The sequence below is a fragment of the Channa argus genome, chromosome 12 (genome assembly GCF_033026475.1).
Source record: "Channa argus isolate prfri chromosome 12, Channa argus male v1.0, whole genome shotgun sequence".
NCBI classification, from domain to species: domain Eukaryota; kingdom Metazoa; phylum Chordata; class Actinopteri; order Anabantiformes; family Channidae; genus Channa; species Channa argus.
Genome location: NC_090208.1, coordinates 9301265 through 9328281, shown reverse-complemented (window position 1 = coordinate 9328281; position 27017 = coordinate 9301265). Strand labels below are relative to the sequence as shown.

At 38.8% G+C, this 27017-nt stretch overlaps 1 protein-coding gene and 1 long non-coding RNA gene across 2 annotated transcripts; one reads left to right on the top strand and one right to left on the bottom strand.

The window, feature by feature from the left end:
• The first annotated feature begins 3379 nt into the window (after positions 1-3379).
• LOC137137466 (uncharacterized) lies at positions 3380-8536 on the top strand. The gene is made up of 4 exons (XR_010915729.1): positions 3380-5982; positions 6276-6318; positions 6412-6443; positions 6572-8536. It is a non-coding gene; the product is annotated as an uncharacterized lncRNA (long non-coding RNA).
• A 1903-nt stretch (positions 8537-10439) lies between these two features.
• On the bottom strand, positions 10440-25513 carry LOC137137797 (transmembrane protein 184C-like). Its single transcript, XM_067524457.1, has 12 exons — positions 25017-25513; positions 23760-23931; positions 14049-14179; positions 13825-13861; positions 13240-13445; positions 13082-13156; positions 12264-12357; positions 11995-12107; positions 11810-11909; positions 11610-11687; positions 11271-11364; positions 10440-11177 (listed from the first exon to the last, which is right to left on the bottom strand). The coding sequence occupies exons 2-12, from the start codon at positions 23874-23876 to the stop codon at positions 10903-10905; spliced, it is 1320 nt and encodes a 439-aa protein (XP_067380558.1). The 5' UTR covers positions 23877-23931; positions 25017-25513; the 3' UTR covers positions 10440-10902.
• Positions 25514-27017: the final 1504 nt, after the last annotated feature.

Here is a 27017-nt window from a genome sequence, read left to right as displayed (position 1 = left end):
TGCTGGACTCTGTCTTGAACAGGTGCTTTTGTTTGTATGCAAACACACTCGGCCAATCTTTAAGTTGTTTTTGTGTTTAATAATATTCATAATTCTTTCAGTATGGTTTAATTTTGCCTGCACTGGTGAACCTGATTCATTTGTGTATGTCATACTTCTATTATGTGTATGTCTGATGTTGTTCCTGTTTACCATTTTGGCACTGGAAGCGATGAAACTCTTGTATATACACAGGTAAATGCCTTTAAGGTGAGACCGTTCACACTGTGTTCAGGTCAGAACACAGTGAACAGTTACGAAATGGGAGGAAGACTTGCCAGTGGCAATAACTGCTTCTCAAACAGGATGTGGTACATGCATTACTGTAATGTATTTTTTTAACACAATGTCCAGGTTCTGATTTTGCCAAATATCCATGTTACACGTTGATGATGCTTTGCACATTGTGACTTTCCACTGTTTACAATCCCAACTCCAAAAAAGTTGGGACAATGTGTAAAACATAAATAAAAACAGAATGCAATGATTGTCAAATGTCATCAATACATATTTTTATTCACAATAGAACATAAACATATCAGATGTTGAAATTATTTACCATTTCATAGAAAATATGCTTTAACAATGTGTCAAAACAAAGAGCATTTGACACCTAATTAGGTTAATCAAATCTGAATAATTTTAAAGCATTAAAATTATTCAGATTTGATTTTGCACAATGTTTTATATGGAAATTCATGTTTCCTCTTTAGCTACACAGACTATTTAAACAAAACATAAAAAATAGGCAAAATTAAATTTAAAAAGTATAACAAAATTAAATTTAAACAGTATTTTAAGGAATTAAGTTGTTCTGTCATCTAAATCACTGTACTGTAAATTATGTACAGTCCTGGGACTGTTATTAGTCTACGACTGTACTAGACTAATAACAGGATCTAATCAGGGACAATGATTTGTTTCTAGTTTAAATAGTGAATGCCAATTCGACAGTGGACCCTTGATAGCTAGAATGATAGACTGTGGTCCATACAACCTGGTCTTGTCCCACTAAAGTAAGAATATACCAACTATTAGCATAAACAGAATTTTGTGATAACACTGAATCTGTGTCAAATCCCCAAGGTTTCCATTCAGATTGTTCACACAATCCTTTTCGGCATCTTACTAAAACCTCTCTTTCGGGTATTGTGATGTCATCTTTTCCAGGAGGGTTTTGACCCTGCGTGGGTGATAAGGCACACTGGATATTATACAGATATTATATACTGTATATATACTGTATATTCCTACTCTGTTGCTGTTCCTTGATGCTAAAGTGGACGTGGATTTGTAGATGCCAATTGTTGTTATCATACCGAGGATGAAAGCTGCAGTCAGGAACCTCCAGCAAAGCTCCTTTCAGCTCCCAGCCATCGCTTTATTGGAGCCATCATACAAAGATCTACACTTGTATCCCTCTCAACAACCTGGACTGCGGGTGGAGTGGTCAGGAACACACATATGGTCCCGTCCAACAGGGCTGGTGCCAGTGCTTCCTTCTGAGGTCTGAGGTCTTAAAATCCAGTCTCCTGGCTGGATGGTGTGGAGTTGCCCAGCTGCAGGCTCAGGAAGGGCAGCTTTTACCTCAGGGAAAAATGAGCTTTAAAGGATGGTTTGGTGCACAACAACATATTAACATCTCATCATCCAGTCCTATTAGGCTCAACCCTATTTTATAGGAAGGGTGTATTAGTCACGTGAGTTTTGTTTTCAGTATTTGATTCCACTTTCCACTGCACCTCCACTGGCTGGATGGTAGGGACGGTGTGTTTTCAGATTTATTTTTAGACTTTTCTGAAGTATTACATTATTTTTGAAGGGAGTCCCCATCTTGGGATCACCCCTCGAAGGAATGCTTTTGCTACTCATGTAGCACACTTGACAAAACACACAGACAGGATCTTGTGGTTTCTCTCTCTTTACTGCAAAATTACAGACAAACAGTTCACTGTTGTTAGCATCGTTCTGTCTCGTGTCTCGTCTCAGCGCTATATGACAGTGTGTCAGCGCTGCCTGTAAACTCCCGACAGAAACGCTGGCTAAAGGGCGTCTCCCTCTTGTGGCGAATATCGGTAACAACACTTATAAAAGGTCACTATGTTGTTGTCTGTGTGCAGAAGACTGAAGTGCAGATGTTTCAAAATAAGGTAAACTAGCAAATCAAATGTGCCAAAAGAACAGTGTAGAATATGAACTAAGATACCATGGGGTTAAATAACAATATATGTGTTGGGGCTCTAACCTGTTTTAATTCACTGCCCTCACACTCAGACAGCAGAAGCATTTTTTAAGGGAAAACATTCAATCCACTTTGAAAACAATATCTATAATCAGAACATGAGGGTTAATTCACTAAAATACATGATTAAATGTTCGAAATTGCCTTCATGTTTCTGATGTGCTGACATGGACATTTCTGTAATCTCACCAACATTATTAGTAGCACAAATCACACATTTTGTACAACAATTTTCAGCAAAACTGGAAAACCCTGGTGCATACCACAATCTATTTACAATATCCATCATACCCCCCTTTAGAAACATGGTCAGAACCATGAGTCAATTTAGAAACAGAATATGGATTTTGGTAGTACTGGGAGACCTAGTAGATCCACCCAGACTCCAGAAGAAATGTTAGTGCAACCCTTCGTCTTCCAAGCAGTTTGCTCACCTGCATGAGCTCCTGCTTGTAACAAGGAGACATCATTAAGGGAAAAAACATTGTTCTGGACAGACAGAGGCATTTGCAAAAATTGGGGAAAACAGGAGAGAGAGCAGTCGACTGTCGTGTGCAGCTCCTAAAATGAAAACTCAGGTTGGAGCAGACATGGGCAAACTAAGGCCCGAGGGCCACACACGGCCCGTTGGGCTTATTGATGCGGCCCGCTGAACGTGATCAAATTATATTAAAATAGGTACAGGTAAACCTTGTTCAATTTACCTTTCCCCTGTAATGCCCACGTTTCCCCAAAAGATGGCGCACTTCAGCTACATTAACCTTGTTCGTGTGTATTACTCTCTTCTTCTCTTATGAGCCCTTTTGCAAAAATTAGCTTATCAAAGAAAAGGAAAGTGGATAGTGAGCCCCGAGTGTTTAATAGGGAGTGGAAAACAAAATATTATTTCACTAAAGTCCGATCAAAGGCTGTATGCCTAATATGCCAAGAAACTGTCGCGGTTTTCAAAGAGTGCAAAATCAGCCATCATTTTGCTACTGGCATGCTAACTACACTAGCAAGCAGTCAACGCAGCAACGGGCGGCTACAGTTCAGAGGTTGGCAGCCAATTTACAGACTCATATGTGCCCATAAGTTTACAAGGCCATGGTTGCTGGCATTAACAGTTTGGATTTTTAACACCAGGAACTGTAACTTTCAACATAATATTAATTACTGTATTTTTTAAAACAAAGTTGGTCCTTATGGTTGCCTTAATTCCAACAATCTGTGCTGTATATTACCTCGAATATGACTTCAAACTAACACCTGTGGCCTTGATTTTGATCACAAGTGAAATATTTAACATTAAGGAACAGCCGATCGTTACGTTACACTCACCTACGTCCACACACACAATCAATGTTGTACACGAAGCCATTTTTATTGGACTTTTCACGTCTCTGCTGTTTACTGCTGCTGTATGAACATCATTTTTTAGGTCTTTGCAAACGGGTGGAGCAGCTAACATCTGTGCTGGTGCAGCAGTTTTAGGTGCTGTAAAGGGGGGTCTACTTGTGCTGCGTCCAGGTCCCACTGTGGGGGCTCTGGTGGGGGTGGCTGGAGCAGTAGGGGTGTCTCTTGCTGCAGCAATGGCAGCAACAGAAAACTTTAAAAAAGTAGTAGGTCACTGCGGTGGGGTAGGAAGGTTGGGGGTGACAGTGGGGGCAGCGGCAGGAGCTTTTCTGTCCTCGTGTGTCCACAGCGGACTGTCAGAGACATTTGTGGGTCTGTGTGCAGCTGCTATACCTGCTGGACTCTGTCTTAAACAGGTGTTTTTGTTTGTATACAAACACACTCGGCCAATCTTTAAGTTGTTTTTGTGTTTAATAATATTCATAATTCTTTCAGTATGGTTCAATTTTGCCTGCACTGGTGAACCTGATTCATTTGTGTATGTCATACTTCTATTATGTGAATGTCTGGTGTTGTTCCTGTTTACCATTTTGGCACTGGAAGCGATGAAACTCTTTTATATACACACACATTAATGACACTTTGATTTGTACATTGCCCAACTGTTGCTAAATTTCTAGAAAATGTCTAATATTAATCGAGCACCATAGCTTGTCTCGCTGTTCAGAAACACTAGGAAATGTAATTGGAGAAGTAGTGACAGAGATATCAGCTTGGGAATTATAAACAATGTGACAATATGTAATATCTGAATAATTATTTATTGCTTATGTTACACAGAAAACCCTTATTATTTCAGATAAACCAAAAAACATAGCACCTTATGGCTATATTAAATACAGTGTTTTTCCACTTTTAATGTTTAATCAGAACACAGTGTGAACGGTAACAGAAAGAAAGGCAGACTTGCCAGCAGCAATAACTTCTTCTGAAACAGGATGTGATACATCTATTGAAAAAAGGGAACAGGAATTTCATCTTTCATCTTCAGCTGTAGGGCGTAATGTTGAACTAAAGTTTAAACACAGTACAATGTAATATAAGACATTATTAGTAAGATTATTTGCCACTGCAATAACCTAGATGGTGTGAGATGAGTGTTTTTTACTCAGAGAATAACATGCACTGTTATACATCATAGCAATGTTAGTTGTAGACAAAACAACTTTCAGTAGCAACTGCTACAGCTCGTAAACCTGCAACCATACCTCTCTCTATTGTTGAGAGGCATTTTGAATAATATCCTATAAGTATTAAATGATTTGCTATGGTCTCAAAGTCCTAAGTACAGTGTGCTTGAAAGAATCATAATACCTGCAAACCACATAAGAACAACCCTGCAAACACATTGTAGCTACACTATGTGGTCCTTATCTTTTAGTAACAGTTTCAGTTCCACTGTAGGGGCTCTGGATGGGAGTGGGTGGAGCAGCAGCTGTGTCTCTTCCTGCAGCAATAAAAGAAAAAAACCTTAGAAAAAGTATCAGTCCACTGTGGTGGGATCATACTTCTATTATGTGTATGTGTAGTATTGTTCCTGTTTACCTTTGTGGCAGTGCAAATGATGAAACTCTTTTATATACACAGGTAAATGCCTTTACTCTCTGTGGAACATTAGAGATATAAACTTTGAAATGTCTTCCAAATAATGGTAAACATTACTTTCAATACAAAAGGGGGTCGAAGGGAGTCTGAAATCTTTCCGAATGCACTTTATAATACACCTAAAGTTAATTTCAATTACTGTTTGTCTACTAAACCAATGCAACAGAACAGAAGAATAAATGTGCTACATAAAAGTAGCACTAAACTATTTATAAGATTAAAGTGGACCTTAAAAGCATATTTATATACATATGGAGATCAGTCTATAATGTTTTATGTACACACATCTTCTACAACATTCATGACAGTACAACTTCAAGCTGTTTTACTTTACTCGTTAAGACACTTGCTCCCTGAAATATTGAAATCAAGCCAACTAGTTCCGTTTTAGTGACTAATGAGGGGCATCCTACTATCTGATCTAAGGTTTCTGTGGTCAACTAGAAATTATGTATGTCACAGTGGGAGGACTGACAGGTCTTCATGCTTCCAGGACAGACTCTTAGAAACATTTGCCACTTCTTTGACACTTCACGAGGAACTAGCTTATGCTAGTTGTTACATATCGTACTTAAGAAACCAAAAACACTGATTTGAATAATATCACAAAGATTTACGGACTTGGCAAATAAAAGAAGGAATATATAAAAAGAAGAAAAGGAGTTGAACTTCTTCACAAACGATGAACAGAACGGACAGAGGTGAGTTTCCTTTAAGTTTGAACACTATGAGAGTGAAAAATTCACTTTTCATGAAGCAGAAATTTCTCTCTTTAACAATGTGATTTGTTGTTATTGTACAATTTACAATCAAAATTAACCTCAAAATTCTTTACATATCATTCCATTCTCTTTGATTTACATTTTACACAATGTCCTAACGTTTTTGGAAGTGAGGTTTGTATTATAAATATCAATCAGCACCATGGGTTATGGCATGAGAAGTTGATAGGCATAACATTGCTCCTCAATTGAAGGCTGTGTTTTTTTGTTAGCTGAGGACAACAGAGCGATGTCCACTGGCAGAGGCGAACCCAGGTGAACATACAGAAATATATAAACCACCAATTATTCATACAAAAGAAAAGTAATAGCTTTTTCAATAGAGACTTTTTTCTTTGTGTTTTACAGAAATCCACAACTGCCCTCATGTTTCTCCACTGGTGAGTTTGTGTGTGTTTCTTATAAGTATAGTAAGCTAATGCAAAACATGACGCAACACATGCAGACACACACACACACACACACACACACACACAGTAACGAGTGGGACCCTTCTGTTCATCCACAGACTTGGCTTCAGTTATCGCCACCTTCTGCATTGGGATGGTGTTAGGAGCATTAGGAGGTCTGCTCCTGGGAACCACAGCTGTCGTCCTAATTCAGTCCCTTGAGCTTCTGGATAAAAACACGATGCTTGTGGACCAGCTACTAAACTACACCATAGTCAAAGGAAGCCATCTCGGAGCAGCCGCAAAACAACGAACATCACAGTCAACATGTAGTGATCTCAACCTTAATTTTGGCATATCCTTATTGGTCGGGGTCTTTGGTATGGTTTCCTCTGCCCTGTCATCAGCTGTAGGAATTCTTCTTGGATTTTCAACGTATTCCCTAGTTAATAAGAAAAACAGTGAAGCAGCAAAGGCGAAAGCCTTGAGTCTTGCTGGGACAGTGTGTCTCATGGGTGTCACTGCATCTGGATATGCTCTGGGTTTGGTTTTAGAAAGTTTTTTATTCGTTTTTTCCAGTTTTAGTGTTCATAAATGGTTTTTAATTTCACTATCACTGTTTTTAGTGGCTCTACCCATCTGTTTTACATTTGCCATATGTGCCCATAAGTTTACAAGGCCATGGTTGCTGGCATTAACAGTTTGGATTTTAACACCAGGAACTGTAACTTTCAACATAATATTAATTACTGTATTTTTTAAAACAAAGTTGGTCCTTATGATTGCCTTAATTCCAACAATCTGTGCTGTATATTACCTCGAATATGACTTCAAACTAACACCTGTGGCCTTGATGTTGATTACAACTGAAATATTTAACATTAAGGAACAGCCGATCGTTACGTTACACTCACCTACGTCCACACACACAATCAATGTTGTACACGAAGCCATTTTTATTGGACTTTTCACGTCTCTGCTGTTTACTGCTGCTATAGGAACGTCATTTTTTAGGTCTTTGCAAACGGGTGGAGCAGCTAAGATCTGTGCTGGTGCTGCAAGTTCAGGTGCAGCAGTTTTAGGTGCTGTAAAGGGGGGTCTACTTGTGCTGCGTCCAGGTCCCACTGTGGGGGCTCTGGTGGGGGTGGCTGGAGCAGTAGGGGTGTCTCTTGCTGCAGCAATGGCAGCAACAGAAAACTTTAAAAAAGTAGTAGGTCACTGCGGTGGGGTAGGAAGGTTGGGGGTGACAGTGGGGGCAGCGGCAGGAGCTTTTCTGTCCTCGTGTGTCCACAGCGGACTGTCAGAGACATTTGTGGGTCTGTGTGCAGCTGCTATACCTGCTGGACTCTGTCTTAAACAGGTGTTTTTGTTTGTATACAAACACACTCGGCCAATCTTTAAGTTGTTTTTGTGTTTAATAATATTCATAATTCTTTCAGTATGGTTCAATTTTGCCTGCACTGGTGAACCTGATTCATTTGTGTATGTCATACTTCTATTATGTGAATGTCTGGTGTTGTTCCTGTTTACCATTTTGGCACTGGAAGCGATGATACTCTTTTATAGACACAGGTAAATGCCTTTAAAGTGAGACCGTTCACACTGTGTTCAGGTCAGATTTTTTAGGAGGTGACTTTAAATTTTGAGTACTGAGATACAAACCTATACACACACATTAATGACACCATGATTTGTACATTGCCCAACATTACTCTCATTAGTATGTATTTTGTTATTATTACGTACTTTTTTCAACCACCCTTCTGTTTAACTGACATTCTCCTGCCTCTGGCGGGTGTGTGTGACAAAAACAAAAAAATCCAGCAACAAAGGCCCAGGACTGTTGACTAGCTAGAATCCTGCGTCAAGAATGGAACAACTCCTCTCTTAAACTCCAGCTACTGGTCTGGACGGTTGTTAAAAGAAGAGAGGATGCTACACGATGGTAAACATCCCCCTATTCCAACTTTACTGAGATGTGTGAGCTGATATTTTCCATGAAATTGTACAATGTCTCAGTTTCAACATGTGATATGCTGTTTATGTTCTCTTGTGAATAAAATATGGGTTGGTGAGATTTGCAACTCATTGTATTTAGTTTTTATTTATGTTTACACTTCCTCCCAATTGGGGTTGTACATTGCAGTTTTTACCAATTGCTTACACGCGTTTTCAAAACTAAGTCTCCTTTTTTCAAAACTCTGCACACAATTCTCAAAACTGCACACACAAAATCTTTTCGTGTCACACGGTTTTTGAAACCTCCCACTCAAAGTGCAAAACTACATGCCAAATCTCCAAAGCCATAAGCTATTTCTCAGCCTTTGACTCAGTTTTCAATTGCATAAAACAGTTTTTTCAAAACACTACACACAGACACACTCCTCACTTGTGCAAACACTAATCGCTTCCGGTGTTTACAGTTTTTACAAGAGGAAGTGGTGGTCAGAACGGTGTGAAATGAGCCCGGCAAACACCCAGTCACCACTTGATCAGTCCAACAAAGAGTTGCACCTATGAATGCAGATACAGTGCCAACAAGCACTAAGGTTTGCCTAAAATGGTTCTGGGATAAAAACCAACCCATCTGAAATTAGTGAGGTTCTCTACAAATATGTGGTCAATGCCTTTAGAAATCTAATTTACCCAACTGGACTCATAACCCTCTTCCTGTTCTTTTTCATCCTTTGGATGAAACTGAGTCAAAGCTGCTCATGAGAACCTGCAGTGACGGGCGCCTTTCACTTTGGCCTTTAGTTGTGCAATTATACAAAAAAAAAACCTGAGGCTTGAGCGAACTGATTGTTGAAAAAGTTCTCAATCTTGGTGCTGACTTTTTGATTTTGTCTTTTGTTGACTGATTCTGAAACATGGGTCTTTGTGGTCTTTACTTGATCAACAATCAACTCAGTAATATCATCCGCGACTGTTCACTCAGAAATGGTTAAGTTATGTCACTCACCTCCATGCTCAGAAAGTCCTCGACAGCCTTCAGTGTTGTAGCCATAAGGCCGTCCTCTGCTCATTTTACTGAGCCGTTTTTTGTAGGATTTCTATGCTACACAAATCCTCAGGTGTCTTCCTGACATCTTTCCTATCTACTCCACTGCTTACATGGGGCTGATGGGGCTAAACTTCTCTGGCACATTTGGCTTTCTGGACATGTGTATTCACATCTATGACAGGCTCTGTTTTGTATGATTGCAAATAAATGTGCTATGTCCTTACGGTGCTGAAGCAAACGGTACTGCCTGTTGAAATATTTGTACCATTAATGATTTGACTGACGAACCTTATGTCATATTTCACAGGGTGTTTTTCCAATTTGTCCTCAAATTTGGGTGCAACAAACCTGTAACCTATTACTTGCACAATCGCACATGATGGTTTCTCTACTTGGATATCTCCCACGGCCCAACCTGCGTACTTAGACACCGAAAAAGAAACCAGTATCTCTGATGGATAAATGTAGCCAATACCTCCCCCTAGTGTGCTGCCTGCATGCTGACTCTTACTTTACCTACTTTAGGTATAGTAGGTAACAAAAAGCACAAAATTCGTTTTCTGAAGGGACAGTAATTACATTTTAATTTTTTGTGTTGGATCAAGTGTTTTAGGAGCTTGATTCATTGGATTAAAGATAATTTTAAACCAGTCTCTTGCGAGCTCATTATTCCAGTAGTGTAACGCACAAATATTTAAGTACCCCTTTAAAAGTATTAACAGCAGTGTCTCTCCCAGCTGACATTTTCCTCTGGCCTAAAGTTTGTCACATTAGGAGGGATCGAACACCAACACATACAATATGCTTATCAGCTAACAGGACACAAAGCCACTGAATGTTCCTGCTGAAAAGTAGAAGAACAGAACAGAAGTCATTATTAAGATATTAGTTTTATAATCATGGACAAAGGCTCCATCTAACTGTAATGATCAGTTCTGTTGTGACTGTGTCTGACTCGTGTCAAATGAGTTATTAAGGAAATATAATTATAATTGGAGCAAGGCAGTTTTCTGTGATTAGATACATCGTGTTTCTTTATTGTGAAGCAGAACAAAGAGTCAAACTGACACTTCAGCACTGAGAGCAAAGACCAAGAAACCTTCATTAAATATTCTTTTTTTTTCAGCACCTACAGGTTTATCATCATAGTTATCAAAATGACATAAATTGACGTTAAAATACAAATTAGGTTTAAAACATTTAAAACTGGGTAAATATGCTGTAATTATACCAAAGCTTCTCAGCAAACACGGCTCTGACGTAACAAAGTACAGACATTTGTTCTCTGCTTTTTTTGTTTAGTCTTCGTAAAATCCACTGATAAATTGGTTTGATTATATTTTTTTATTCTGGTTTTATTAGAGTTTCTTTGTCCATAGGTATGAGCCATAAACACAAAATAGTACGTCCCACCCCTGGCTGTGTCCTCATGGTGGTGTCACCCTGTCACTGGTTGTCACCTGCCTGTGGAGGTGAGTTGTCGCTGTCGTCCTCCCAGGAGGAGGACGTGAACCCTGCAGGAGCTGAGATGGAGTGAGGAGCAGGGGTGTGGCCGAGGCCTTGGTATCGCCCAATCGACGAAGGGGAGGAGGGCATCGACGCGGCTGCCACGATGATGGGATCCTGGGAGGTCGACGTGAGGAGGCCGGTGTGCTCGGTGTGTTCTGGTCGAGCTGAGGTACCAAAGTACATCTTGTTGGGACGACCCAGAAACGTACGACCTGGGGATCGAGAGGGGTGGTTGAAGCTGATTCTCCTTAGACTAAATTTTGTTAATTAATACATTTCTTATCGTGGATGAGTTTAACACTTACCAACATGGCGGACCTGCTCTGTGACATCCGCTCTAATATCCGAGAAGTCCCACATGGCCAAAAAGCTGTCGAAACACGAACCCTCCTCTGCTTCCTGGATGGACAGCGAGGCAGAAAAAAGAAAAGGAGATTTGACTCATCCATAGACATTTTTTTATGTTTATTAGCTTCTCTGCCTGTTTTTAACCTTTAACAATTTTTTTTTATTCCTCACCTTTTTTTTCTTTGTCTGAATTTTGAGTAAACCAACTCACTTTTTCCCAAACTTGGTCCTTAAACAGTATCTGCTTATCTGTCTTTGTGTCTGCATGGGTTATGTTTCTGCTGTCTGCAGTTTACCTGTACGTAGGGCTTGTAGGTGAAGGTGTAGTGGTGAGCGATGGCAGCCAGAAACATTTCTATGCAGATGATGAAGTCCTGAACAGAGAGATAAAGACATTTCTCACTGGGTACTTTGGAAATTTTATTATCAACTGAATGATTTGATGATGAGTTTCATATTCTGTATTAAGGTCAACACTAAGAATGAATCACTGTACCTGCAGTCCAGTAGCCACGGCCTCCACACTGTCCCAGTCCCAGGTGTGTTTGTCCGAAATCACACCGACCTTGACCAGGAAAGCTATAAAAACAGCCTGCCTGAAAACAGAAAAGGATACAAAATGAATGCATCGATAGAGTTTGCCTCCCACCGTCCTCCATCTTACCTTCCTTTAATTCTTACCAGAAGGAAACGAAGACCACCAGTTTGACACAGAGGAACTTGCCCACAGGCCTGATGGGAGTCAGCTCTTCTCTGAGAGCTCGGTACAACAACACCAGACAGTACATGGCAAACTGAAAAGACAAATATCTAGTATTTACTACATCAGCAGAACATACTGTGTCTTATAAATAATAGTGAACAGAAATGTTACCAGAGCACACAAACAGTGACACGTATGTGTTTATTTCAGTATCCTGTGTGTGTCTATGTATGTGATGTGACTTTACCAGCTGAGATATGTTGTTAATTATGACCAGGTAGGACCAGGCGTTTCTGAAGCTGAAGTTGGCTTCATCATAAACCCCACAGAGCTGACAGATGCTGCAGACACAAAAAGGGAAACACCAAATCACACACTCACCTTCTCACATCAAACTCTCAGGTGTTTTTCTGCGTGTGGTTTCCAGGTTCTCAGATGCCTTTCCACCTTTCTTGGCAACACTGTTCTTCTGGTACATTTAAATTATTCAGACCAATCACAAGTCAAATTTTGATTCCTGGTTACAGTAGGAAACTTACGACAATATGAACGTGGTCTCAGAAGGAAACTGTACTGTACTATTATCATGCTTACGGTAGAAAACTTGTGTTATCACCAAAGATATAGTAGCAAATGTACAGCACTATCACCATAGTTACAGGAGGAAAAATATGGTAGTACATCACTATGGTTACAGTGGTAAACTTACAGCACTATCACTATGGTTGGATAGGACATGTATGATAATATCAACATCATTAAAGGAAGAAACTCGCTGTACTCTCACCATGGTTACCTACAGTAATATCACTATGGATACAGTAGGACATCTATGATGCTATCCTCATAGTTACAGTAAGAAACTCATTAACTATGCTAGTATTATGTTTAGAGTAGGACACTTATGGAACTATTACCATGGTTACAGTAGGAACTAGCTATCACCATGACACTAGAACACCTCTAACACTATCACAATGGTTAGTAGAAAACTTACAGCACAATCATCATGGTTACAGTACAAATCTTACAGCACTACTACTCTGGTTAGGGTGGGAAACTTACAGCGCTATCACCGTGGTTACAGGTCTGACCACAGTGTACTGGAGAACTCCCAGCTTACACCTGAAGAGCAGCACCCTGAAAAAGAGGGAACAACTTTAATGTTCATCCATAACACGTACACCCATTTGTTCATCGTGTTCATTATGTATATATCTTACTCTCCCATAGGCCATGGTGGGCAGCAGCAGAGCGGGGGTAGGTGGGGTTGCTGCTGCTGCACCTCCAACATGAGCACCAGGCTTGGGTACTGGTTACTGAGGAAGTTCAGCAGGAACACCAGGAAGTTGTAGATGACGTAGGCCTCGTAACACTCCCGGCAAGTGTCCACATAGATGGCCAGGCTGGGGTACCGCAGAGCCAGCCACTGGACGGAACGAGTTAGAAGTGTAGAGAAAACAGAATATTAAGAGATGAATATTAGGGACGGCGAGATTATGCAGGAGAACTTAACTCCAAGGAAAGAAAAACAGGTTTGCTACCATGGAGTAGTTCATTAGCACTAATGGAGTTAAGTGGACTCAGACTGTATGTGATTGAAGATCCAGAAGGGTGTGTGTGTGTGTGTGTAGTTTGACATCTTGGTCTTGTGACACTGCCTCATCATCACCAGTTAAGCCCTGTTGCCACGGCAACGTCACGGAATAGAATTGGCAGATTAATGTGTTATGGAGCCTGAATGTGTGACCGTAACCCTGTCCCCTAGAAATTACATTTAGGAGACAGGGTTTTTAACTGTGACTCACGCTGTCCAAACTGTAGATCGGCACCATCCATAGGATTCTGGTGAAGAAAAACAAAGAGCATGTGTCTGATTCTGAGTTCATTATTTAATATCTGAATCCTGCTGCATGACCGGTTAATCAATTGCACTTGCTAATTTCTAAAGTCGTAAACATGGCAACTGCTTTCAAGACAGGACCAAAGCACCGTCCTTCAAGGCTTGACTGCAGTATGTACGTGTGTTTACCTGATGATGGGTTTCTGCAGCTCAGGCTGGGTGTAGTGCACCATATGTTGGAGAATGCCCCACAGTGAGATTGGGATGGTCAGGAAAACAAAAACGCCGGCTATGAACCAGGCTTTACTGTGGGTCCCAACCTGGACAGAGGGAGACAGTCATTTAAAACTACATCTTCACTGTCAGTAATTAGTGGGAGAGCTGTAAGCACATCTCTCACACTTATGAGATCCTTTATCTTTATTAGTGGGAGAGCTGTAAGCACAGCTCTCATTAGTGGGAGAGCTGTAAGCACAGCTCTCACACTATTGAGATCCTTTTCTTTATTATTATTATTATTATTATTATAGCTCGTTTTTCGGTCGCTATCTAGTCCTAGACGGTTTGTCGTAGAAACTTCGTTCCACTTCCTAAACGTAGGTCCCTTTTAGGACAGGGGTGGTATTACTTTTCTCATTAATAACTTTTATACTTTTTATTATATTTCACTTTTTATTAACTTTTTTTCCCATAGAAAATGAATGGAAGGCACTTAAAATTTCCCTTCAACTTGCCACTTTTCATCTGCCTCTTGTGTCGTCATACTTTGGAGTAGAAACTTCATTTAAAGTTTATACGGGTCTAGTCCCTTTCAACTTTTTCTGGGTGGATCAGCTTCTTTCTATCTTTTATACTTTTTGAATAATCGCAGTTTTAGTTTTAGGCAACTTTTGGAGCTTTTTCAACTTTTCCATTAGTGTGTATTGCGGAATGTTGGAGCAGCTAGAGTGGGTGACATCACACGCACTCTAACTTTTCAGCTTCCACTTTTAGCAACATTTTTCCTTCTTTTCCTTCTTTCCTTCAGTCAACTTTAATCTTACATAAACAAACTATACATCAGAATGTAGGTATTTTTGTGTTCTTTCAGTAAATGTAACTCTCATAGTGACAGGACTGACGGTTCTTTCTCCAAGTGTCCAGAAGCAGAGAGAGTGCCGGCTGAAACTCCCATTGGAGCCCATTATAACAGAGGTTCTTAAATTCTAATCAAATCACAAACGGGGGGCTGTTTTAAAATCGCCACCACGCCTTCATTTTATGGAGTATCTTCAAATAAAGTACATCAGTGTGTTCATTGAAGCCTTTTGTCACTCACAGTTTTTGAATTGTTTCGATAGGACTAATACTTTTTCATATTTTGAGCATTTTGCGAGGCATAGTCTCAGCACTTTTCCAGCCTGCCTTTGCATTTGGCTCACATGACTCAGCAGGCGGGCAGCGGGCAGCAGTCATTGTCATGGTAACGGACACAGCTGCATGACGTCATGTAATCAGCCTCAGAGCTGTGTCCACACACTTTACCTGAGTTTTTCTCCCTCAACATACACAGTGGAGACACACACAGACACACACCCTCACAGACAGGAAATACCCTTTCAAAATAAAAGCCTTTCATAATATTTTATCCACTTTTTAGCATTTAAATGCTAAAATGACTTTGTGGTGAAGTTTCCCTACACACACCCTCACAGACAGGAAACACTTTCAAAATAAAAGCCTTTTATCATTCTTTTTTTAATTATTTAGCATTTAAATGCTAAAATAAGTTTGTTTTGAAGTCTCCCTACAGTGGACACACAAACTACCACACAGACACAGACAGGAAACACACTTTCAAATTAAAAGCTCTTTTCAACTTTTTAACAGTTTTTCAGCATTAAAATGGTTCCTTCATTTCTAAGTAGTTACTTCTAGCTTTTTTCTTTACACTTTAATAGCAACTTTTTTACTTTGCTTCTTTTTTTGTTTCTTTTAACTTTGGGAATATTTACCTTTTCCTTTGTTTCTTACTACTTCTTTCCACTTTTGTTAATCAAGTTGTTGCTTTTTCACTTCTTACTTTTTTCTTTACACTTTCAATAGGAACTTTTTACTTTGCTTCTTTTTCTGTTTCTTTACACTTTAAATATCAACTTTTTACTTATTTACTTCCTCCATTGTTACTTTCTACTTTTTTTCTTTTCTGAATTCAACTTTTCCTGGGATTTTGGATTTTTTCTTTTTCTTGTCATCTTCTTCTTTCTCTTTTTGTTTGTATTTATCTCTCTTCAGCGTTTGCGGCTTTGAACGTACAAACGCCTCTGCTCTCAGCAGCTTCTGAGCGGTCGGCCTCTACCGGGCGACTTAACAGCTCTCCCACGTAATTTCCTTGGAAATTGCCTTTTCTAGTTAGTGGGAGAGCTGTAAGCACAGCTCTCACACTATTGAGATCCTTTTCTTTATTATTATTATTATTATTATTAGTGTGATTGCTTTCACACTATTGTTGTTTCCAGTATTTAATTTTATTATTATTATTATTATTATTATTATTTTTCCGTATTCTTCCGCCCGTTTTTCGGCGTGCTGTAAGTCCTGAATGCTAAAAGCTGCAAACATGGTTCCAACTGTAATATGTTAAGCATGGTTGGGAGAGGTGTGCTCACTACCCTATGTGCTGTCAGCTAATGTACTGTAATTATTATGAATATTAATATGATATTTTTTTTGAATGGAAAGTCTATGGGAGTGATGTTTAAACTGCAATATCTCAAAAACTACACATGGTAGCATGATGCAGCTTTGTGGGATGCTGTCCCATGATGAAGTGCTTCACATGTTACAGCGTGGGCTCTCTAGCGCCACCGTGTGGTCAGATATCAGCCTGTATATGTTAGTTGTTTTGACATGCTACTAGTCCTACACGCTTACAGCTAGAAACATGGTTCCAACTGTAATATGTTAAGTACAGTTAGGAGAGTAGATGTATTACTCTGTGGGCTGACAGCTGATGTACAATAATTGTTATGAATATTTGTATGATTTTTATTTTGCATTGCCGTCTATGAGAGCAATCTGCACACGGCTATATCTCGGAAACTATGCGTGATATTGTTATGAAACTTTGACCCATGATGCCCCATGATGAAATGCTTCACATGTTACAGTGTGGGCTCTCTAGCGCCACCGTGTGGTCAGTTATCAGCATGTTTATGTTAGTTGTTTTGACATGCTACTACTCCTACACGCTTACAGCTAGAAACATGGTTCCAACTGTAACATGTTAAGTACAGTTAGGAGAGTTGATGTATTACTCTGTGGGCTGACAGCTGATGTACAATAATTATTATGAATATTTGTATGATTAGTTTTTTGCCGTCTATGAGAGCAATCTTCACATGGCTGTATCTCGGAAACTACACGTGATATTGTTATGAAACTTTGACTCATGATGCCCCATGATGAAATGCTTCACATGTTACAGTGTGGGTTCTCTAGCGCCACCGTGTGGTCAGTTATTTAACTCGTTTTTTAACTCCTAAAAATTGTTTTTTTTTTTCTGATTTCACTTCTATGTTGTACAGGGCCTTTAGTACTACCACGTACGCCACCTGGCGGCCGTTCGCGGTACTGCAACTGTTTCGATCTTTTTTTTTAAGCTAATGCAATGACTGACTTGAATGAAACTTTACAAATATGTGCAGGACACTGCCCTAAACACGCGTGTTAAACGTTTATCCACTGGGGGGCGCTATTGTGGGTGTTTTTTTTTTTTGGTATTTTATCCTCAGAACTTCATTAGTGTTGAGAGGGCAAGATGGCAACAGTTGATTCCTTTGGACAGGCTGCCATCTGCTGGAGAGTTGGTGAATAACAATTGAAAACTTCTTCATTGTTTCATGAGCTTTCACTAGTTGTTTAATATTTTAAAAAACTACACATGTTACAGTGTTGCCTGTTGCTTCTACAACTTTCAGAGCTGCAGATTCGGCGATGGCTGCAGCAGGTGCAGCGGCTGGCTTTCAGCAATCACACGCATTTTCTGCAGGAAATGCCCATTCTAGTTATTATTAGTGGGAGAGCTGTAAGCACAGCTCTCACACTATTGAGATCCTTTTCTTTATTATTATTAGTGGGAGAGTTGTAAGCACAGCTCTCACACTATTGAGATCCTTTTCTTTATTATTATTATTATTATTATTATTATTATTATTATTATTATAGCCCGTTTTTCAGTCGCTATCTAGTCCTAGACGGTTTGTCGTAGAAACTTCGTTCCACTTCCTAAACGTAGGTCCCTTTTAGGACAGGGGTGGTATTACTTTTCTCATTAATAACTTTTATACTTTTTATTATATTTCACTTTTTATGAACTTTTTTTCCCATAGAAAATGAATGGAAGGCACTTAAAATTTCCCTTCAACTTGCCACTTTTCATCTGCCTCTTGTGTCGTCATACTTTGGAGTAGAAACTTCATTTAAAGTTTATACGGGTCTAGTCCCTTTCAACTTTTTCTGGGTGGATCAGCTTCTTTCTATCTTTTATACTTTTTGAATAATCGCAGTTTTAGTTTTAGGCAACTTTTGGAGCTTTTTCAACTTTTCCATTAGTGTGTATTGCGGAATGTTGGAGCAGCTAGAGTGGGTGACATCACACGCACTCTAACTTTTCAGCTTCCACTTTTAGCAACATTTTTCCTTCTTTTCCTTCTTTCCTTCAGTCAACTTTAATCTTACATAAACAAACTATACATCAGAATGTAGGTATTTTTGTCTTCTTTCAGTAAATGTAACTCTCATAGTGACAGGACTGACGGTTCTTTCTCCAAGTGTCCAGAAGCAGAGAGAGTGCCGTCAAAACTCCCATTGGAGCCCATTATAACAGAGGTTCTTAAATTCTAATCAAATCACAAACGGGGGGCTGTTTTAAAATCGCCACCACGCCTTCATTTTATGGAGTATCTTCAAATAAAGTACATCAGTGTGTTCATTGAAGCCTTTTGTCACTCACAGTTTTTGAATTGTTTCGATAGGACTAATACTTTTTCATATTTTGAGCATTTTGCGAGGCATAGTCTCAGCACTTTTCCAGCCTGCCTTTGCATTTGGCTCACATGACTCAGCAGGCGGGCAGCGGGCAGCAGTCATTGTCATGGTAACGGACACAGCTGCATGACGTCATGTAATCAGCCTCAGAGCTGTGTCCACACACTTTACCTGAGTTTTTCTCCCTCAACATACACAGTGGAGACACACACAGACACACACCCTCACAGACAGGAAATACCCTTTCAAAATAAAAGCCTTTCATAATATGTTATCCACTTTTTAGCATTTAAATGCTAAAATGACTTTGTGGTGAAGTTTCCCTACACACACACCCTCACAGATAGGAAACACACTTTCAAAATAAAAGCCTTTCATAATATTTTATCCACTTTTTAGCATTTAAATGCTAAAATGACTTTGTGGTGAAGTTTCCCTACACACACACCCACAGACAGGAAACACACTTTCAAAATAAAAGCCTTTTATCATTCTTATTTTAATTATTTAGCATTTAAATGCTAAAATGAGTTTGTTTTGAAGTCTCCCTACAGTGGACACACAAACTACCACACAGACACAGACAGGAAACACACTTTCAAATTAAAAGCTCTTTTCAACTTTTTTTTTTTTCAACAGTTTTTCAGCATTAAAATGGTTCCTTCATTTCTAATTAGTTACTTCTAGCTTTTTTCTTTACACTTTAATAGCAACTTTTTTACTTTGCTTCTTTTTTTTGTTTCTTTTAACTTTGGGAATATTTACCTTTTCCTTTGTTTCTTACTACTTCTTTCCACTTTTGTTAATCAAGTTGTTGCTTTTTCACTTCTTACTTTTTTCTTTACACTTTCAATAGCAACTTTTTACTTTGCTTCTTTTTCTGCTTCTTTACACTTTAAATATCAACTTTTTACTTATTTACTTCCTCCATTGTTACTTTCTACTTTTTTCTTTTCTTAATTCAACTTTTCCTGGGATTTTGGATTTTTTCCTTTTCTTGTCATCTTCTTCTTTCTCTTTTTGTTTGTATTTATCTCTCTTCAGCGTTTGCGGCTTTGAACGTACAAATGCCTCTGCTCTCAGCCGCTTCTGAGCGGTCGGCCTCTACCGGGCGACTTAACAGCTCTCCCACGTAATTTCCTTGGAAATTGCCTTTTCTAGTTATTATTATTTTTATTTCGCCGTTTTTCGGTCACTATCTCCTCCTAGACGGTTTGTCGTAGAAACTCCGTTCCACTTCCTAAACGTAGGTCTCTTTTAGGACATGTGGGCTATTACTTTTCTCATTAATAACTTTTATACTTTTTATTATATTTCACTTTTTATCAACTTTTCTTCCCATTGAAAATGAATGGAAGCCACTTAAAACTTTCCTTCAACTTGTCACTTTTCATCTGCCTCTTGTGTCGTCGTACTTTGGAGTAGAAACTTCATTTAAACTTTATACGGGTCTAGACCCTTTCAACTTTTTCTGGGTGGATCAGCTTCTTTGTATCTTTTATACTTTTTGAATAATCGCAGTTGTAGTTTTAGGCAACTTTTGGAGCTTTTTCAACTTTTCCATTAGTGTGTATTGCGGAATGTTGGAGCAGCTAGAGTGGGTGACATCACACGCACTCTAACTTTTCAGCTTCCACTTTTAGCAACTTTTTTCCTTCTTTTCCTTCTTTCCTTCAATCAACTTTAATCTTACATAAACAAACTATACATCAGAATGTAGGTATTTTTGTCTTCTTTCAGTAAATGTAACTCTCATAGTCACAGGACTGACGGTTCTTTCTCCAAGAGTCCAGAAGCAGAGAGAGTGCCGTCTGAAACTCCCATTGGAGCCCATTATAACAGAGGTTCTGAAATTTTCCTCAAATGACAAACGGGGGGCTGTTTTAAAATTGCTACCACGCCTTCATTTTATGGAGTATCTTCAAATAAAGTACATCAGTGTGTTCATTGAAGCCTTTTGTCACTCACAGTTTTTGAATTGTTTCGATAGGACTAATACTTTTTCATATTTTGAGCATTTTGCGAGGCATAGTCTCAGCACTTTTCCACCCTGTCTTTGCATTTGGCTCACATGACTCAGCAGGCAGGCAGCAGTCATTGTCATGGTAACGGATACAGCTGCATGACGTCATGTAATCAGCCTCAGAGCTGTACAGACACAGACAAACACCCTCACAGACAGGAAATACCCTTTCAAAATAAAAGCCTTTCATAATATTTTATCCACTTTTTAGCATTTAAATGCTAAAATGACTTTGTGGTGAAGTTTCCCTACACACACACCCTCACAGACAGGAAACACACTTTCAAAATAAAAGCCTTTTATCATTCTTATTTTAATTATTTAGCATTTAAATGCTAAAATGAGTTTGTTTTGAAGTCTCCCTACAGTGGACACACAAACTACCACACAGACACAGACAGGAAACACACTTTCAAATTAAAAGCTCTTTTCAACTTTTTTTTTCCAACAGTTTTTCAGCATTAAAATGGTTCCTTCATTTCTAAGTAGTTACTTCTAGCTTTTTTCTTTACACTTTAATGGCAACTTTTTTACTTTGCTTCTTTTTTTTGTTTCTTTTAACTTTGGGAATATTTACCTTTTCCTTTGTTTCTTACTACTTCTTTCCACTTTTGTTAATCAAGTTGTTGCTTTTTCACTTCTTACTTTTTTCTTTACACTTTCAATAGCAACTTTTTACTTTGCTTCTTTTTCTGCTTCTTTACACTTTAAATATCAACTTTTTACTTATTTACTTCCTCCATTGTTACTTTCTACTTTTTTCTTTTCTTAATTCAACTTTTCCTGGGATTTTGGATTTTTTCCTTTTCTTGTCATCTTCTTCTTTCTCTTTTTGTTTGTATTTATCTCTCTTCAGCGTTTGCGGCTTTGAACGTACAAATGCCTCTGCTCTCAGCCGCTTCTGAGCGGTCGGCCTCTACCGGGCGACTTAACAGCTCTCCCACGTAATTTCCTTGGAAATTGCCTTTTCTAGTTATTATTATTTTTATTTCGCCGTTTTTCGGTCACTATCTCCTCCTAGACGGTTTGTCGTAGAAACTCCGTTCCACTTCCTAAACGTAGGTCTCTTTTAGGACATGTGGGCTATTACTTTTCTCATTAATAACTTTTATACTTTTTATTATATTTCACTTTTTATCAACTTTTCTTCCCATTGAAAATGAATGGAAGCCACTTAAAACTTTCCTTCAACTTGCCACTTTTCATCTGCCTCTTGTGTCGTCGTACTTTGGAGTAGAAACTTCATTTAAACTTTATACGGGTCTAGACCCTTTCAACTTTTTCTGGGTGGATCAGCTTCTTTGTATCTTTTATACTTTTTAAATAATCGCAGTTTTAGTTTTAGGCAACTTTTGGAGCTTTTTCAACTTTTCCATTAGTGTGTATTGCGGAATGTTGGAGCAGCTAGAGTGGGTGACATCACACGCACTCTAACTTTTCAGCTTCCACTTTTAGCAACTTTTTTCCTTCTTTTCCTTCTTTCCTTCAATCAACTTTAATCTTACATAAACAAACTATACATCAGAATGTAGGTATTTTTGTCTTCTTTCAGTAAATGTAACTCTCATAGTCACAGGACTGACGGTTCTTTCTCCAAGAGTCCAGAAGCAGAGAGAGTGCCGTCTGAAACTCCCATTGGAGCCCATTATAACAGAGGTTCTGAAATTTTCCTCAAATGACAAACGGGGGGCTGTTTTAAAATTGCTACCACGCCTTCATTTTATGGAGTATCTTCAAATAAAGTACATCAGTGTGTTCATTGAAGCCTTTTGTCACTCACAGTTTTTGAATTGTTTCGATAGGACTAATACTTTTTCATATTTTGAGCATTTTGCGAGGCATAGTCTCAGCACTTTTCCACCCTGTCTTTGCATTTGGCTCACATGACTCAGCAGGCAGGCAGCAGTCATTGTCATGGTAACGGATACAGCTGCATGACGTCATGTAATCAGCCTCAGAGCTGTACAGACACAGACAAACACCCTCACAGACAGGAAATACCCTTTCAAAATAAAAGCCTTTCATAATATTTTATCCACTTTTTAGCATTTAAATGCTAAAATGACTTTGTGGTGAAGTTTCCCTACACACACACCCTCACAGACAGGAAACACACTTTCAAAATAAAAGCCTTTTATCATTCTTATTTTAATTATTTAGCATTTAAATGCTAAAATGAGTTTGTTTTGAAGTCTCCCTACAGTGGACACACAAACTACCACACAGACACAGACAGGAAACACACTTTCAAATTAAAAGCTCTTTTCAACTTTTTTTTTCCAACAGTTTTTCAGCATTAAAATGGTTCCTTCATTTCTAAGTAGTTACTTCTAGCTTTTTTCTTTACACTTTAATGGCAACTTTTTTACTTTGCTTCTTTCTTTGTTTCTTTTAACTTTGGGAATATTTACCTTTTCCTTTGTTTCTTACTACTTCTTTCCACTTTTGTTAATCAAGTTGTTGCTTTTTCACTTCTTACTTTTTTCTTTACACTTTCAATAGCAACTTTTTACTTTGCTTCTTTTTCTGTTTCTTTACACTTTAAATATCAACTTTTTACTTATTTACTTCCTCCATTGTTACTTTCTACTTTTTTTCTTTTCTGAATTCAACTTTTCCTGGGATTTTGGATTTTTTCCTTTTCTTGTCATCTTCTTCTTTCTCTTTTTGTTTGTATTTATCTCTCTTCAGCGTTTGCGGCTTTGAACGTGCAAACGCCTCTGCTCTCAGCAGCTTCTGAGCGGTCGGCCTCTACCGGGCGACTTAACAGCTCTCCCACGTAATTTCCTTGGAAATTGCCTTTTCTACTTCATTTTAAAAATGTATTCTTAAATTTGAGGTAATTGCACCTTGTCTTTCTGCAGCTCCCAGATGCACAGCGGCACCACAGCCACCAGCAGAAGAGCATAGAGGACCAGAACCAGCGGGCGGATCCACCTCCTCCACTCTGCACACGTGCAGGGCATGATGGCTCCCTCACCCTCAGCGTTGACTACAGGCACATGACAGTCTGAGGCCACACTGGGAGAAAGCGAGGCAGATTATTAGGAGTGAAGTACCTGAACCTCTGTGATACTGGCACCGGAATTGTCAAAGTTTGGTTTAGTTTGGCCAGAAATGTCCATGTTAACCTAAAATACATAATAAAAATGTCAAATATGGCATTTAAGAGACAATGCTTAGGATTGTATCATTTGTAGTATTTATGTACACTGGGGATTCTGTAACAGCATATAATTTAAATGTAATACTTGTTTTCAATTATTTGTATATTTTCATTTCAAACAAAACAAACTCTGCCCCCCAAGTGTGTCATTCTTTACAAACCTTATGTAACCAACCCACCAGCCTGAGTCTAAACTCGCAAACAAATGTAAAATATAAAGTGTTGAAGTTTCCTTAGACACCAAACACGGTGTCTGCAACAGCTGAAGTTAAAACAAAAACAGTCTTGATCTGGAAAAGGTGGCAGTTTGTATACATTTGTTAATTTATTTGTGACAGTGTAAAAGTCCCACACAGTACATTTAATGAAGACATGATACTGTCAGACTGTGTGTTGTAGCTGGTCCACGTAGGGCTCATTTTAATAACTTGCTGCTGCTACTGAGGAGTCTGTCAACATTTACCCAATGCATCAAAAAAATCGTATCTTATTATTTGGTATTTAAAATCTGCATTTGCAAAGTAACTCCAGCCACTAACAAGTGTGGTATTTCTGCAGAAAGTGTAAAGAATCATAAAATGAAAATACTCCATGAAGATCAAACACTGCAGTCTTTTTTGAAAACAATGTACTTTCCACCACTGATCCAAGCATCTTGCAGATCAACAAACCGCAGGGTATTAAAACAAGCCACTTAGAGTGTGTGTGTGTGTGTGTGTGTGTGTGTGTGTGAACTCAGAGTACAGACCCTAAATGCCATGAATTATTTATTTAATTTCTACAAATATTAAATAGGACAAAAGGCAGTGAAGTCAAACCGCACCATCGAGCATTACAGAGTATTTCTGTAAACCTGGTCTACTTATCAACCAAATTCTTTGGTTGATGAAATATGTAAAATGTGATTCAATAAACAGTGAATTAGAGATGAGATTTGTACCGTTGAGGCTGAGGATGTTCATTCAGTGATGTTGGCCTGTTTTCCTCCCCAGTCCTGTTTCTGTTACCAGGCAACGCATCCCTCTCTCCTCCGCAGCCCCCCCACCCCTCCCCTCTCAGTTGAAACGGTCTAATCCGATCACCGGCTGGTCACGGGCCCGATCGATCACATTTATTTTCGGGGATCTGTCTTCAGAGACCGCTCACATATCCCCCCGGTTGCGGCTGCAGCAGCTGTCCGTGTGTGAACCTCCTGTTTCCCGTGTTTACGCCCCACGTCAGCGTCTTCCCCTCTCACACCATCAGTCACGTGTTTGGCAGAAAAAGAGGCACAAACAGCGAATTTTTCGACTAATTTAATTTAAAAATAGTTAAAGCCACATCCTCTTTCTAGCATAGTCTCTGGCTGATTCGTGATTTGTGTGTTCGGCTGTAATTAATATTATATCCTGGTGATATTTTCTTTTGGCTTCAACTCCCATTCTTCCAAAGCAGGGGGCGGGGCCAGAGTGATGTCCAGGGGTGTCACAGTCCCCTCCTCACTCCAATCAGCTTGTTGTTATTATTAGTTATCTATATGTTATATGTTGGTTATTTTATACCATGTTATTTGGAAATTGATTTTTAAAATTAAAATGTTACGTTGTATCAACCATTAAACCCATTTCACCCCATGTTGTTTTTGGGTAGTTAAACGGCTAAGATTTTGATCTATACTATAGACTATAGTGCCATCATCTGGCCAATATTTGTAATTTGTTCAATACTTTGATTTATGCAAAAACTACACTCCCTAAAGTCTCTGCTTTATTTTTCTTTTAAATAGCTTTCCTCTGGAAACAATACGAGTGTGTTTGTGTGTGTTCAAAGTTCTTAAATGTGGTTGTTGTGCTGCAAAATTAAAATAAGGGACAAACAAAACAGATCTTTAATAGAGATTGACAAATATAACTTTATTGATAAATGTAAGTATATAATTTACTACAACAATTCAAATCAACTATGAGAAAGAAACACATAAATAATCCAAACATCAAATACACCATTAGTTCCTTTCACCTACTGTGTTTATTCTTAAAGCCAAGAGAAGGAATCTAACTGTTTTGGTGTTTTCAGATTGTTTCAGACCAGTTTCAGATTGTTGAGTGTATTAAAAAAGTTCCTCTAATGCGGCTGACTGCGGGTGGGGTTTTAGTGGTCCTTTCCAAACAGACAGCAGCAATAAAATATTTCACATGGAGTATAAAATATAGTATATAGATTAATTGCAGTGTAATACAATTCTGCTTATGATACACTATTCAGAAAACAATAGATACATTATAAATAGGTAAAACGAAAAACAAATTAATCCTTATCCCTGTATATCCCCATCCCTCCAAACACACACACACACACACACGCACACACACACACACACACACACACACGCACACACTTTTCTATAGTCTTTAAATAATCTTACTGACACGATGCGTTCACTGGCCCTTTACTCTAAACCCCACACAACCAGGTCCACTGTGAGGACCAACTAAAATGCCATCACAATGACACTATGTAACTTAGATACAGTATGTCCATTCAGTTCTATTATGTGGCCAAAACACTGTGGACACCTCTGCTCTTTTTGTTTTGGGCTGTTTTTGCTTATGTGGGCAGCGCCTCTCTTTTATTTCTAAATAAAGAAAATCTTAATTCTACATAATAAACTGATTCTTTAGACAGTTTTCTTCCAAATTTGTCAAGTGTGTGTAGAAAGTCAGCTCCAGAAAGAAATGGTTCTCCAAATAAATTGTGGAGAAACCTGACTGACCCGCAGAGGGCTGTGAAGACCATCCTGCATCTTTGTAATACTAAACTGAAAGAGGGAGTGTGAGTCTTATCAGCCAACATCTGTGTTGCTGAAATGCAGCAAATCCAGAAAAGTGGAGTTTGTAGAATAATGCCCATGATTTTGCACAGAAATAGGTATAAAGTTCACATGTCCACAGAGTTTTGCCAT

What these genes read in the sequence shown, in the direction of transcription:
- LOC137137797 (XM_067524457.1), bottom strand. Translation starts at nt 23,876, where the DNA reads ATGCCCTGCACGTGTGCAGAGTGGAGGAGGTGGATCCGCCCGCTGGTT. An exon ending in GGGAGCTGCAGAAAGACAAG is followed by an intron (nt 14,180 to 23,759) that starts GTGCAATTACCT and finishes CCCTCTGTCCAG; the next exon opens with GTTGGGACCCACAGTAAAGC. An exon ending in CGATCTACAGTTTGGACAGC is followed by an intron (nt 13,446 to 13,824) that starts GTGAGTCACAGT and finishes CGTTCCGTCCAG; the next exon opens with TGGCTGGCTCTGCGGTACCC.